Source organism: Cetorhinus maximus, chromosome 1 (genome assembly GCF_964194155.1).
Source record: "Cetorhinus maximus chromosome 1, sCetMax3.hap1.1, whole genome shotgun sequence".
In the NCBI taxonomy this organism is placed as follows: domain Eukaryota; kingdom Metazoa; phylum Chordata; class Chondrichthyes; order Lamniformes; family Cetorhinidae; genus Cetorhinus; species Cetorhinus maximus.
The window spans coordinates 10,128,458-10,144,680 of NC_135879.1; the positions used below are offsets into that span (position 1 = coordinate 10,128,458).

The window sequence follows — 16,223 nt, forward strand, 5'->3', positions numbered from 1 at the left end:
GGCTACAGTTGCAATTCTCCTTGGACTGCAGCATTAGAGGGATTTGGAACAGAAACAGCAAAGGGAAGGACAAGCTGCTCATAGATGGAGTAAGAGGAGAAGGGAGTGAAGAATCCTGCTTCAGACACCGTGGTGTAAGCTTCATAATCTTAAGCATATTAACAGTGTCTTTATTAACAACTTATAACTATATACATATATAGTAGCGGGTACAGCTTGGAGCTGAATCCATCCTAGATCTTTACACATCTCTAGACCGATCCTGACTCTGGATTACGTGCTTTCTTATATCACTGTGTGGGCAGTGCTGTACTCAGTCCCATATTAACCCTGTATGTACCAGACCCTACTACTACAGGGAGAAGGGCTCTCAGCAGGAGTCCTTATCCTTCTTGGGTCTTCTGGAAGTATTTCTCTTTCCTTTGTCTAAACCAGAAGCTGTTTATATGTCATCTGTGCTTTACAAAGGGGGCACTCACAGGACTCTTTTCATTCCAGGCTAATATTCTGTGGTTGAAGATGTCCCCAACTTTTAAGGCATTGTTGTTACATTAGACTTTGCTTTATCACTTAATAAAAAAAAAAATCGCCTTTGGCGCAAAGATATGGAGAGTGCCAGGAGCTGCCGGCCAAATTTACTGTCTTAATTTAATCTTGGATGAATTTTTAGGCTCAACGATTCCACCATCTGTCACAACATGGCAGACCCTTTGTTCTTCTTTATTTTCTCTTCGCTCTTCCTTGAAGGTTCCATCTTTGACTGGGATACAGGTTCTGAGGCACTGTCCTACTCCCCTGTATCTTGCCTGAGTGCCTATTCCTTGAGCGAGCGTCAGTGGATATTCAACTCCGGAGTCATCACAATCAAGCCTGACCCTGTTCTTGCCTACTTAAAAAACAAAATTAACTGCTTCAGCATTTACATAGAATATTCAGCAAACAAAGTAATCATTCGGTCCAACTAGTCTGTGTTGGTGTTTATCATTCACACGAGTCTCCTCCCATTCCATTTATCTCATCTCAGCCTTTCAATATATCTTTCTGTCTCTGTTTCTCTCATAGGCTTGTCTAGTTTCCCTTGAAAACATCTAAGCTACTTGTCTCAACCACTTTCTGTAGTAGCAAATTCCACACTCTTAAACAAAAATACTCGAGAGACACTCCACGGGTCTGACAGTGTCTGTGGAGAGACATTCAGGGTTAACATTTGAGGTCAATGAGCCTTCATCAGAACTGGGACCTGGGTGGGCAGGAACCCACAACCTTCTGATTCCAAGCTTCCACTGAGTCATGGCTGGCACCCTAAAACAGATATTTCTATGACTGACGTGATTGGGCTGAAGTTGCTTCATCAAGGGAAACCTTTTTTTAAGCAGTTAAATAGCTCCTTGTTAAATAATTCAGGCTCAAGTATGGTGTCCAAGTGCAAGTTTACTATTCAGGCACAAAAATAGCATAATAAATATTCCCTCTACACCTCCATCCCCCACCAGGATGGTCTGAGGTCCCTTAGCTTCTTCCTTGAACAGAGGCCCGAACAATCCCCATCCACCACTACTCTCCTCCGTCTGGCTGAACTTGTTCTCACACTGAACAATATCTCCTTTAACTCCTCTCACCTCCTCCAAATAAAAGGTGTGGCTATGGGTACCCACATGGGCCCCAGCTATGCCTGTCTCTTTATGGGGTATGTGGAACATTACTTGTTCCAGTCCTACTCAGGCCCCCTCCCACGACTCTTTCTCCGGTACATCGATGATTACTTCGGTGCTGCTTCATGCTTTCGCCGGGACCTGGAAAAATTTATTAATTTTGCTTCCAATCTCCACCCCTCCATCATTTTCACATGGTCCATCTCTGACACTTCTCTTCCCTTCCTTGACCTCTCTGTCTCAATTTCTGGTGATAGACTGTCCACCAATATCCATTACAAGCCTTGGATCCACAGCTACCTCGACCACAGCTCCTCACACCCCCGCTTCCTGTAAGGACTCCATCCCATTCTCTCAGTTCCTTCACCTCCGTTGCATCTGTTCTGATGACGCTACCTTCAAAAACAGTTCCTCTGACATGTCCTCCTTCTTCCTTAACCGAGGTTTTCCACCCACGGTCGTTGACAGGGCCCTCAACCGTGTCCGGCCCATCTCCCGTGCATCCGCCCTCACGCCTTCTCCTCCCTCCCAGAAACATGATAGGGTCCCCCTTGTCCTCACTTATCACCCCACCAGCCTCCGCATTCAAAGGATCATCCTCCGCCATTTCCGCCAACTCCAGCATGATGCCACCACCAAGCACATCTTCCCTTCACCCCCTGGCGGCATTCCATGGGGTCGTTCCCTCCGAGACACCCTGGTCCACTCCTCCATCACCCCCTACTCCTCAACCCCCACCTATGGCACCTCCCCATGCCCACGCAGAAGATGCAACACCTGCCCCTTCACTTCCTCTCTCCTCACCGTCCAAGGGCCCAAACACTCCTTTCAAGTGAAGCAGCATTTCACTTGCATTTCCCCTAACTTAGTCTACTGCATTCGTTGCTCCCAATGCGGTCTCCTCTACATTGGAGAGACCAAACGCAAACTGGGCGACCGCTTTGCAGAACACTTGCGGTCTGTCCGCAAGAAAGACCCAAACCTCCCTGTCGCTTGCCATTTTAACACTCCACCGTGCTCTCTTGCCCACATGTCTGTCCTTGGCTTGCTGCATTGTTCCAGTGAAGCCCAACGCAAACTGGAGGAACAGCACCTCATCTTCCGACTAGGCACTTTACAGCCTTCCGGGCTGAATATTGAATTCAACAACTTTAGATCTTAAACTCCCCCTCCCCCCATCCCCACCCCATTTCTTCCCCCTCCCTTTTGTTTTTTTCAATAATTTATATAGATTTTTCTTTTCCCACCTATTTCCATTATTTTTAAATCTACAACTAATACCTTGTCAGTCTTTCCACCCCGCCCCCACTAGAGCTATACCTTGAGTGTCCTGCCATCCATTCTTAATTAGCACATTCATTTAGATAATATCACCACCTTCAACACCTCTTTGATCCTTTTGTCTGTGACATCTTTTGATTATCTGCTCCTATCACTGCTTGCTTGTCCCTACAGCCACCCCACCCTCAACTTCTCTCCCCCCGCCCCCCCACCTTAAACCAGCTTATATTTCACCCCTCTCCTAACTATACTTCAGTTCTGTTGAAGGGTCATGAGGACTTGAAACGTCGACTCTTTTCTTCTCCACCGATGCTGCCAGACCTGCTGAGTTTTTCCAGGTAATTCTGTTTTTGTTTTGGATTTCCAGCATCTGCAGTAGTTTTTTGTTTTTATTAATAAATATTAAGTTGGGACATGTTTTTAAAGTTAAGAAAATGTATTTATTCATTTTATAAATGCTTCAGGAAATCTCATCCCGCATGTGGAGGGATGAAATGCGAGGGGCAGCGCTCAGCATTGCCTGTGCGGGCGGGGAGAGGAGGGCGAGTGGGGTGAGAGCGAACTTCGCGCATGCACGCTCAATAATCTCCCTGAGGCATCGAGCTGCCTCGGGGAGATGAAGAGTTTTAAAAAAGTAATGAAGAAATGAAAAATGCTCTAAAACTGTCCCCTCCATGTGATTCTGTCACATGAGCAGGGACATGTCATTAATTAAATTTAAAAATTTTAATTTTATTTTTATTTGCTTTAGGAAACCTCATCCCGCCCGTGGATGAGGTTTCCCAAAAAAGTGCAAAGGCCGCTTGGCCATTTCGCCTGCCCTGCCGACCATAAGGTTGGACGGACGGCATAAAATTTCTTTTTGTTATCTGGTTAATGGCCTTAATAAGCCTTTCATTCGTCAGCGGGCAGGCTGCCGACTAAAATATCGCACAACTGCGCATTGGCGATGGGACGCTCGCCCCACATCATTGCGCTCAAAGGGGTCGGGCGCGCGCCCGCCCACCGAGGTAAAAATTTTGCCCGTAGACTTGTCAGTATCTGTACCCGAGGCAATGCTCAATTATTCTTCACTGATGCCATATCATCTCCAAACCACACATCTATGATTTAACCATGGATCCTGACAAAAAGTCATCCATCTGAAATGCAAATTATCTTCCTCTCTCCACAGACGCTGCCTCACCTGCTGAGTATTTCCAGCATTCTTTCTCTTTATTTCAGATTTCCAGCATCCGCAGTATTTTGCTTCAGTACACTGTCATCCTGCTCCGATAGAATCTATACTAGCTCAAAGGTCCTCATCCCCAAACCTTTACCAGGGCGAACATGTTCCTCTTTTTAACCTGATGGACTCAGGCAATGGGAGAAGTTTCAGAACAATTTGCAAAATCTCATCAGAGAGGTTTTGCCAATTGAGGGTGCAGGGTAGCCCCACACTGCTGTGCCGGGAGCGGAACTGGTCTTGTATATCTTAAAATGGAACTCCAATCCGGAGCAGCACCAGTCATTTCCACGTTTTACTGCATTTTGCCTTCCGGGATACCGTGGCCTTAATCTAAGCTTGTTCAATACTCGTTGAAACCTCATGGCAATTGCTCCAATACTCATCTTCTAAATAATGCTGCATCAAAGGAAAAACCATGGCGAATTCTTTTTCCTGAAACCTTGTTGGTGTACGCAATTAGAAATCCAACGCTTGCAGCTCAACAAATACCCAGATGGCCGATTTGTTGATGCTTGGGAATTCCCCATTATATTGTGTGCAAGCAATCTCCGCTATCTTCACTGAACTGTCTGCTGGATGGTTGCCTGAATCAGGCAGGTCAGTTATTCAAACACCATTGATGGTCACTCTTCTACCTTGACCTCTGGAACATGGGATCAGTTACATCAGCCAGGGAGGGCAGAGGGTTTAATGTTTGATGAAATGTGGCACCTCTGACAGTGCAGCACTCCCTCAGTGTGGCATTGGAAGTGTTAACCTGGATTATGCACTCAGATCCCTGAAAACAAACTACTGATTGAGAAACAAGCTTACTTCTACAGAGCTACGGCTGACACTTTAAACCACATATTTCTCTGCCTTTCTTCAATGAGCCGAAGTTGTTTTCAATGCCACTGCTGCAATCTGGTAAAACCAGATGAAATTTCATGATCTGCTTCATCACAAGAAATCTCTCTGGGTTTCCTGTGACTGGCAGACAACAAGTGCAAGGAGCTCATTGACTTCAAGGTAGAGACAACGTGGTCAGATTCCTCTGTGCCGTGTCCCTTCCTTCCACTAGTCCACTGGGGGTTTTGATGGAGAGGCCATGGGTGGGAAGGGAGCACCTGCAGAGGGCGGACTTGTAGTTGGGGGACATCCGATGTTGGAAATGAGGCTGTTGATGGAGACGCTCTCCCACCCCTTCCTGTTCGAGGCCTGAACAGGACCACTTTTCGGGGCTTCCCTCCTGCTCCTGAACTCCTCCCACCAGCCTGAAAATTGAGGCCGGGTGGGAAACAGCCCTTAAGCGGCCATTAATTTCCCATTTAAGGGCCTCAATGAAGGCAAGGTTCCCTCCCAATAAATGCAACAACTTCAAGGTATTGTAAACATTCAACATTTTCTTATGGTGTAAACTTGCTCTTGCCATGTTTTGATTGAATTACATGCCTTTGCTGGCACCCCCCCACCTAAACCTGGTGGGGCTGAAAACTCAATGTAATTTATTCCATAGAATTCAAAGTGCGGTCTTTCTCTATTTGTGCGTTCGTTTCGCTTTCAACTCATTATGTTTTTTTACTGTTGAAACTGTTTCTGCAGGAAGCCCAAGGTGGTGACGTGGCCTTCACAGTCAGACCCTGTCCACTGTCGCCAAGTGATTTAACTGCAGAAGCAACGAGATCGCTGCCAAAGAGAAAGAAGGTTTGCATCATCGGTTGTGATTTGCTTACTGAACGTTCTAGCCTTTGTGGCTTTTGTGCTTCCTTTGTCTCATGTCCTGTGTGGGTGTGAATTCCTGTTTTTCAGCTCCATTATCTCATCCTTTCCCTACCACGGCAGCCCAGTGGTCGCTACCAGATGTGCTCCCAAGCCGTGGGGGGGAATGGTTTTTTTGGTGCCAGGCGTGGTGTGAGTAGACTGGCAATGAGTGACCACTTGATTTTCCTTCACCCCCTTTGCTTCCTACATTTCCATGAGCTACGGTCCAGGAATCATTAACAAAGACCGAGGCTCCACCACACATAGGTTTTTTTGACTATTTTAACATTAGCTTCGGAAGTTTGAAATTCTTGAAGGTGCTTATTCAGTCTTGCACCCTTTACATACTGGTGAGATATTGATGTTACCCCACAAGGAGAGATCATTTGGGGGGCCTGAGTGGTGGGACAATTTCTCTCACATTCTGCAGAATGCAAGTCCTTCTTCCGTTCTGGGCCTGAGTCCTTTATCTAAGATGGCCAACAGCAGTTCTCAGTGGCCTGCCACATTTGTAGTCTACATTGTGAGTGTTCTGATCTCAAAGCTCATGGAGAGGAAGCTGTTTCAAGGTTAGGCCAAGAGCTTTTGGCATTATTTTGTAACGTCTGCCTACAAAGCTCTCGCACCTCTTTTCACTAATGCCATCTGGTGGGTAGTCCACTTCAGTGCACTCGAATCAGATTTAGGGCCGAATTTTCCCGTTGGCATGCAGGGGCGGGCCTCACACACACGCGGGTAAAATGACGCGCGGTGATGTCGGGCGAGCGTCCCGACGTCACTGAGCGCCATCGTGATATTTCGTTGGGCGGGCGCGCGATGCTCTCCAATGCGCGCCCGCCATTAATTAACGGACCACTTAAAGCCCTTTCTGCACCCGTGCAATCTTTGGGTCGGCGCACGGGCGCAATGAGCAGGCGGGTAGGACACATTTGTATAAACCTAATCCACGGGCGGAACAAGAGGACTCAGTGGGGTCGCGAGTGTGCTCTGTCAAATATTGATGTTTCAAAGTGACTGATACTTGCCTGTGTGATCTGCAATACTTCAAAACGCATACCAGCTGCTTGGTCTGGACTCACAACCTTCAGGTCAGCACCCTGCAGTGAGGAATCTTTTTAGGGCCTGCATGTTTCAGGGAGACTTCCCTTAGCCTGGGAATGGGAGTTGAACTCTCCATGGAGGCACCTCCTCTGAGGAGGAAGGGAGGTCTAGAAGGGGGAGGAGGTCAGGAGTGCACATTCAGCCTCCAGAGGTCCTTTGGGAGGTCAGGCACAGGCCCAAGGGGTACAGGGCCAAGAGGTAATCCAAGGCGGAAGGGGCAGCAGAAGATGCCACTATCCTGCTGCCAGGGTACACAGACGGCAAAGCAGCTACCTCAATATGTCTGAGGTGCACTGCCGAAGGAGGCTCCGTCTCTCAAGGGAGATAGTCAACTATATCTGTCAAGTAATTGGGCCTGAGATCTCCCCTAACTGTGTGGGTGGACACCCCATGTAAGTGGCTCTAAAGATCACAGCTGCCCTCAACTTCTATGCCTCTGGCACCTTCCAGGAGTCGGTGGGTGATCTTTGCGGTGACTCCCAATCAGCTGTCCACACTTGTGTCGAGCAGGTTACAGACGCTCTGTTCAGACAGGCATTGACCTTTATCCACTACTGTTGGGACCAGGCAAGTCAGGCACAGCGAGCCAGAGGCTTTGCAGCGATTGCTGGCTTCCCCCGTGTCCAGGGTGCAATAGACTGTACACATGTGGCCATCAAGGTGCCAGCTGGTGAGCCCGGGGCCTTCGTCAACAGGAAGGGCTTCCACTCCATGAACGTGCAGATAGTGTGTGATCACAGGATGCTGATTCTACAAGTCTGTGCAAGGTACCCAGGCAGCTCCCATGATGCCAACATCCTCAGACACTCCCAGGTGCCGGGGCTCTTCAGTGCTCCGGCCCGGCTTGATGGATGGCTGCTGGGTGACAAGGGCTATCCCCTCAGAAGGTGGCTCATGACGCCTCTCCGCCATCCAAGAACAGAAGCTGAGGAGCGGTACAACAGGAGCCAGGGCACCACAAGGGCTGTGGTGGTGAGAGCCATCGGTCTTCTCAAGATGTGCTTCCGATACCTGGACCGCTCAGGGGACACATTCCAGATCGTGTCTTGGTGATAGTGGTTGCATGCTGCGCTCTCCACAATCTTGCGCTGGAAAGTGGGGACACTGTGGACGATGAAGATGTCGACGCAGTGGCTGCACACGATGAGTCCAGCAGTGAGTCCGAGGATGAGCATGCACAGGGAAATGCTGAGGGGGTAGACACTGACCCGGGCATACTCCAGGGAGGCAGGGACACCCGGGAGGCTTTAATCCACCGAGCCTTCAGCTAGCACAACACAGATGGACCTCCAGGACAAGCCTGGGCTGTCGGCTCCATATTCGAGACCTAAGTGCAAAATCTGCCTGGTTAGGAACATTAACTAAGGTCCTTGTTAATAAAGCTGAATGTCCCACAAAGCACACATAACATTATTGGAAACCATCTCTCTCCAGAACAACAGAGGCACCCTCAGCCATAGTGACATGTCTGAATTTAATATCACAACCAAAGAAACTTAATGAAACAAAATGACAAAGGTGTTAAAAATCACACCAACTCATAAAGACCTCATCTCGGGCCAACACAAAAGCACCAGTGATAAACCCGTGGTGTGCCTAAGGTGCCTTATGTTTACGTTTCTGGGTGCTACATCTTGATGCTGACCCCTCGCTGGGAATGGTATCTGAGCCAGCCTGCTGACTCTGCTGTCCTGTTGGCCTCGATGACCTTGGTGGTCGTCCTCTGGCCCGTGGAGCCTGTGCTGGCCCCGCCTGGGAGGGAGCTGCCAGTTCCACAGTTGGCATCTCCCCAGTCATCGCAGCCTCACCAGATGATACGGTCACTGGCAGAGGGGCGGAGGAGCTGCCAACCTCATCCAGAGCGCCCTGAGAGGGGCCTGCAGAGTCGACAGGCAGCTGCTGCGCTGACGTGAGGTTGCTTCGGACCTCCCTGCTCACCATGGATGGATAGGCACTGAGCTGGGAAACTTGGTGCCCAGACCATCTCCCACACTGGCAAGGACCAGCTGAGGTCAATGCCGATGTGAGGGCTTGCTGGTCAGAGTACATCCCCATAAAGCCCTGATGGGTCTCCTGGAGGAGCCTGTCCACGGGAGTCGCCACTCTCTCCATGGAGGACACATGGCGCTCGGTCATTGCATCAGCGATGGCCTGCATAGACTCCTCCACCACGGAGACCAAGCCAAGCATAGCCTCATGTATCTCCCCCAGATGCTCCCGCACACCCGGCCACATTTCCTGCCCCTGCTGACAACTCCAGAGGTACATCATCAGGCACTGACTGAGCATGCGCCTGGTCCCCTGCAGTCCTCCGACTGCTGGCGCCATGGGCACTCTCTGTCTCTGCCAGCTCCTCCAGTGACTGTGAAGTGCCCTCACCGCTGTGCCCCGGGACATTAGCCGATGTTCTAACTCCCACCGAGGTGCTAGTATCTGCACTGGTACCTGCCTGGCAGAGATGGTGTGACGCTGGTGAGACTTCAGGGCCCTCGGGTGTGAGAGGGGGTCTCTGCTGCTCCTCCTCCCGGCCCTGCTCCGATGATGCTCAAAGGAAGAACAAGGACATTGGATCAGTTAACGTGGAGACAATGTCAATGTGTATCCCTGTCCCCCGGATCATTATGCGCTCATCCTTCCATAAGCAATGGTCAAGCCATGTTGCAAACTTCAATCACTGAACATTCAGCACTGCCATGGTTGCTGGTGTCCTCACTGCTGGGCAAACATACCTCCCCGTGGCACCCCAGCCTCACCGACACCGGTGGACCTGGGCACATGGCGCCTCTCCAAATCTAGGGCCTCCTGCTCGAAACGGCTAAGAATCGCTAACTGTGCCGGGCCCGTCACCAGTCCTCACCCGCTCGGCAGCATTATGTACATTCTTACCCTGAAAAGGAGAGAAGAGCATTGATTAGTGCTACTTGTACCTGGACTCTCTTCACGCACGGCCCACCCCAACCAGAGTGGGACATTGCAGGGCTCCAGTGTCTCCTCACCCGCTGCTGTCGAACACTCACACAAAGATGCTAGGCCTGTCCCCACCCCCCACCCCCCGGCCAAATGCTGCCTACATCACATCAGGCACCTAACAGTCCAACCTTCCATAGCAAGGAGGCGCAAGCACATGGAGCGCAGAGGGCAACAGATCGATCGGTGCCAATGCCACCTTGAAGCTCCCCTCCCAGCATGTTATCACCCTGACTTTGACTTGCCCTGGAGTTCCAGCACTGCACCCAGGTGCAGCTCCTCCAGGTTGCCCCCAGTAATGTGGGTCACAGTGCACCACTTGCTACAGGGGCAGAACCCATCTCTTCACCAGCTTCTCAGGGTGAGCTTGGCATGGGCAATATCTGCTGTCCCACTCAGTGAAGGACACATGCCCGTCAATGATTCAGTGCAGTCACTACACACAGACTTGGGTGGGGAGGTGGAGGGGGGGGCACCAGAGGGGAAAGCCTACCTGCTGGGTTAAGTGACCAACGCCAACATGGTTCTCACCCTTCCCGAGCACAACAGGTCATTGAAGCGCTTGTGACACTGGACCCAGGTGCGCTGCACCACATCACGGGAGCTCACCACCTCCGCCACCTCCTCCCAGGCTCTTTTGGTCATGTGGGGGGGGGCCTCCTCCTCCCCTCCTAGGGAACCAGCACCTCCTGCCATGCTGCCACCTCCTCAAGGAGGGCAACAAGGCAATCATCGGAAAAATGAGGGGAGCAGTGCCCCCCTGCCCTCCCCTCTTGCCTGGCCTGCTCACCAGCAGCGCCCTTCCACTGACCATAACTTGTAGCCTTGGAAAGGCTGCAGCCACTTTTTAATACAGGCGTCCAGGTCGCCATTGGACCCGGTGGTCATTGCAGACCCGCCGTCGCCCGCCCACCCCCGCTGTCCTCGGGAGCCACGATTCACACTGGGTGGGCCTTAATTGGCCCGCCCGTGTAAAATGCAGTGGGTGCAGGTGGGGGAGAATTCAAGAGTTGCACCAAAATCGGGTAAAATCGGGTCCGCGCCCACTCCCGGTCCAACCCCACCCCCGCCAGCCAGAAAATTCAGGTCTTACTTTCCCGCCGACCTCCCAACACCCATACCCAGTCTCCAAAGCTCAATGTTTCATGGTCCTCCACTTACCACAGAGGTATCCACTACTCAGTGTGATTACCCTGTGCATACAATCATACTTTAAGCTAATAAATGCAAGGTTACAGGTTATTCTGCACAGATAAGCTAACCTTTGAATCAAAGTATTTATTGGCCTTGGAGGGGGTGGAGCGCAGATTCATTAGAATTGTACCAGGGCTTAAAGGGTTAAGCTATGAGGGACAGGCTGCATCAACTGGGATTGTTCTCAGTCTGCAAGATGGGGGGGGTGGGTGGCTATCTGACTGCAATGTTTTAAAATGTTGAATGCATTTTATAGCATGGATATGGAGAAATCATTTCCACTTGTGGGGGGAGTCGTGAACAAGGGGACATAATTTTAGACTTAGAGCCAGCCCATTTAGGAGTGGAATCAGGAACCACTTTTTGGTGCAACTCTTGAATCCTCCCCCACCTGCACCCACTGCACCTCCACCTCCCCACCGCCCCCCCCAGCTCTCAAAAAGACAGTGGTGGATGCTGGGACTATTGGATGCTTCAAGGCTAAGATAGATAGAACTGTGTTGGGTGAAGGTGCCGATGGGTACGGGGGACAAGGCAGGAAAACGAAGCTGAGTTCCAGATCAGCTGTGATCCAATTGAATGGCAGAGCATTCAATTATTCAATCAAATTGATTGGCTGAATGGCATCCTTCTGTTCCCACGTAGGACTCTGATTTATCAGGGGAGCCTCCTAGAGAATTCTCATGGGCCTGAGCCCACGATAGGCTCCACGCCGCCATTTTATGTGGGTGGGCCAGTTAAGGCCCGCCCAGCATAAGGCGAGAGCCATAGCGCTCAGCACTACCTGTGCAGGTGGGGAGAGGAGGGAGAGTCAGGGCCAGCACTCTTTCACAAGCATGGGCACGAAAGAGCGCTTCAGTCTCCCTGAGGCACTTAGCTACCTCAGGGAGATTGAATCGCTATTGTAAATAATGAATAAAAGGTTTAAAAATTTATTTAAACATGTCCCCTCATGTGACGGTGTCACGTGAGATGGGACATGTTTTTATATTTATGAGAATTTTTAAAATTTAATTAATAAAAGCTTCAGGATACCTCACCCACTCGTGGATGAGGTTTCTTAAAATATGCAAAGGCCGCTTGGCTTTTTCACCTGTCCGCCAACCTTAAGGTTGGACAGGCAGCATTAACAATTACCTTAATCAGTTCTCTAATGACCTTAATAGGCCGTTTACATATCGGCGAGCACGCAGTCAACTCCAGTGCGTGCCCACCAAACGAAACATTGCGAGACAGCGCGATGACGTCAAGACGCACGCCCGATGTCATCGCACATCATTTTACACATCGCCGTGTCAGGCCCATCAGCTTGCTGACTGAAAAATCCTGCCCGTGATTCATTTTCAGGATACAGAGCAGGTAAACACGATTCCCATTGACCCGGGCACCACAGCTCCAATCTTTCAAAGACCTGTTATGAGATAATCAAGCAAATCAGATGAAGGTCAATGTTCGTTGCTTCTGTCACCCAAGTGGACAGTGAGTCTCCCCTAACTTGTTAAACAATAAGGTATTCTTTTCCACATAGATGCTTCCAGTCTTCATATTTCTTCAAGTACGATAAAAACATCAGAAGCAAAGGGAGGAAACAAAAGCCACACTGCGACATGATTTTCAGTAGTTATGTTGGACCCCCCTTACTGATTCTGAGTTATTTGTATTCTGGCAGATCCAAGAGGATTGACAGGTGGCAAGTGCAATTTATATCTAAGGGGGTCTGTAAGAATGAAGCACTTCAGTGTAGGCCTTCAAGCTTCATATTGAAGAGAAACAACTTGATACAGCGCTGAGGCTAAGTGTAGGGAATCTTCTCGTGTCCCTCAGGGCACAGCCTGCATGGCTCTAGAGGTTTAAGGTTCTGTTTGACAAGTTTATTAGATGGCCTGGATGAGATAAAGAATCCTTCAATTTCTGTGTGCAATGTTAAGATTACCTCAGATTGGTCTTTCTGGTGTATCGTGGAACAAATTTGCAATTTCTTACAATTTTGCAGTACTGAAGGAAGCCATTTAACCAGCTTTTTGAAGCCAAAGAGTTCTTTATCTTCAAACTTTATCTGATCGACACTATCTGATTCACCTCATCTTCATTTGTTCAATTCGATCTTAAAAGCACAAGAAATAGGAGCTGGAGTACACCATTTGACACTTCAAAGCTGCTCTGCCATAAAATATGGTTATGGCTAATCTTCTACCTTCCCTCTTTAACCCCATGTCCCTTAATTCCTTTAGTATCCAAAGATCTATCGACCTCTGTCTTGAATATATTGAACAACTGAACATCCACAGGTCTCTGGGGTAGAGAATTCCAATGGTCCACAACTCTTTGATGAAGAAATTTCATCTCATCTCAGTCCTAAATGTCTGACTCCCTGTTCTGAGATTGTGACTCCATGTTCTAGATCTCCATTCAGGGGAAACAACCTCTCAGCATCTACCCTCTCAAGCCCCTGAAGAGTTTTATGTGTTTCAATGAGCTCAACCTCTCGTTCTTCTAAATTGTGCTGTACCATCTCTTTGCACTGTGATCTTCACCCTTCACATTGCTTTCGTATTAACAATTTTACATACGAACATATGAACAAGGAGCAGGAGTAGGCCATTCAGCCCCTCGAGCCTGCTCTGCCATTTAATAAGCTCATGGCTGATCTGATAGGAACCTGAAATCTGTATCCCCATCACTGCCTATAACCACCCCCTTGTTTACCAAGAATCTATCCACCTCTGCCTTAAAAATATTCAAAGACTCTGCTTCCACTACCTTTTCAAGAAGAGAGTTCCAAAGACTCACAACCCTCTGAATGAAAAAAAATTTGCCTCATCTCTGTTTTAAGTGGGCGACCCCTTATTTTTAAACAGCGACCCCTAGTTCTAGATTCTCCCACAAGAGGAAACATCCTCTCCACATCAACCTTGCCAAGGCCCCTCAGGGTCTTACATGTTTCAGTGAAGTCACCTCTTACTCTTCTAAACTCCAGCAGATACAAGCCTATTCTGCCCAACCTTTCCTCATAAGACAACCCACCCATTCCAGGTATTAGTCTGGTAAACCTTCTCTGAATTGCTTCCAATGCATTTACATCCTTCCTTAAATAAGGTGACCAATACTGTACACAGTACTCCAAATATAGTCTCACCAATGCCCTGTACAACTGAAGCATAACCTCCCTCCTTTTGTATTCAATTCCTCTTGCAATAGAAGATAACATTCTATTAGCTTTCCTAATTACTTGCTGTACTTTCATACAAGCCTTTTGTGATTCTTGCATTAGGATACCCTGATTCTTCTGCACCTCAGAGCTCTCACCATTTTGATAATATGCTTCCCTTTTATTCTTCCTGCCAAATTGGACAATTTCACATTTTCCCACATTAAACTCCATTTGCCAGATCTTTGCCCATTCACTTAAGCTATCTATATCTATTTGTAGTCTCCTTGTGTCCTCTTCACAACTTACTTTCCTAACTATCTTTGTATCCATTACATCTTGCCAACCTGTAAAGGATCTATTTATGCCTACTCTCTGCTTCCTGTTAGCCAGCCAATCTTCAATCCATGTCAATATGTTCCCCCTTATACCGTGAGCATCTATTTTCCACAATAACCTTTGACGTGGCACTTCGTCAAATGCCTTCTGGAAATCAAAGGACAGTACATCCACTGGTTCCTCTTTATCCACAGCACATATTACTTCCTCAAAGAAACTCAATAAATTGGTTAAACACGATTTCCCTTTCACAAAACCATGTTGACTCTGCCTGATGACCTTGAGCTTATCCAAGTGCCCTGCTATAACTTCTTTAATAATAGCTTCTAACATTTTCCCTACGACAGATATTAAGCTAACTGGCCTGTGGTTTCCAGCTTTTTGTCTCCCTCCCTTTTTGAATAATGGAGTTACATTTGTTATCTTCCGATCTAATGGGACCTTCCCCAAATCTAGGGAGTTTCGGAAAATTAAAGCCAATGCATCAACTATCTCACTAGACACTTCTCCTAAGATCCTAGAATGAAGTCTATCAGGACCTGGGCACTTGTCAGCCCACAGCTCCAACAATTTACTCAGTACCACTTCTCTGGTGACAGTAATTTTCCTGACTTCCTTCCCAACTTCCATTTCCTGGTTTACAGCTGCTTCTGGGATGTTACTTGTATCCTCTATAGTGAAAACTGATGCAAAATACCTGTTCAATTCATCTGCCATCTCCTTGTTTTCCATTATCAATTCTCTAGACTCACTTTCTATAGGGCCAACACTCACTTTGTTAACTCTTTTCTTTTTTAAATGTTTATAAAAACTCTTGCTATCTGTTTGTATATTTCTGGCTACCTTTCTCTCATACTCTAATTTTTCCCTCCTTACTAGTCTTTTAGTCATCCTTTCCTGTTCTTTATATTCTGTCCAATCTTCTGGCCTTCCACCTATCTTTGCAAAATTATATGCTTTTTCTTTAAGTTTAATACTATCTTTAACCTTTCAAGTTAACCACGGATGGTGTGTCCATCCCTTTGACTTTTTCTTACTTGTTTTTAAAAATTGAAAATTGACTTGTTGAAGTACACCCACTGTACCCCATGTCACTGTTCTTCTGGTGGACTCACCCCTTCGCTTGTACAACCCAGGTTTACTTTTAGTTGAAGCATTAGTTGGAAGTGAAATTGCTGAGAACCTCCTTGATGAGCCACTATTGGGCAGATTCAATTCCAAATGTGTGCCAGTAATTCCATCCTTTAACATTGTAAAAGCCACAAATATACACGCATTACTAAGCCAATGACGCCCATGCTGGCTTGGCTACATTCCTTGGATGGATGATGACCATTTACTCAAAGGCCTTCTGTACGGTGAACTACCTACTCGGTACCTCTTGGGTATCCATACCTCTGCATGCAGGACACTTGCAAGCGAAATATGAAGTGGGTGGACATTGACACTGACAACTGAGAGACAGTCGCTGACGGCCGTGATCTCTGATTGTTTGGAAAGACATTTGAAGAGGCGATCGGAAGCGATGAGCTCGGCTGGCCGAGAAGAGGGCCCAGAGAAAACAGGCTGGTGA

General features: G+C 48.2%; 1 protein-coding gene across 1 annotated transcript in view; it reads left to right on the plus strand.

Annotated features, from left to right (window-relative positions):
- fam13a (family with sequence similarity 13 member A) overlaps window positions 1-16,223 on the plus strand; it is a 196,231-nt gene that overhangs the window by 81,460 nt on the left and 98,548 nt on the right. Inside the window, exon 6 of the mRNA XM_078529154.1 lies at window positions 5,743-5,844. Within this exon, the coding sequence (XP_078385280.1) occupies window positions 5,743-5,844 (102 nt within the window). The remainder of the gene's footprint in view (window positions 1-5,742; window positions 5,845-16,223) is intronic.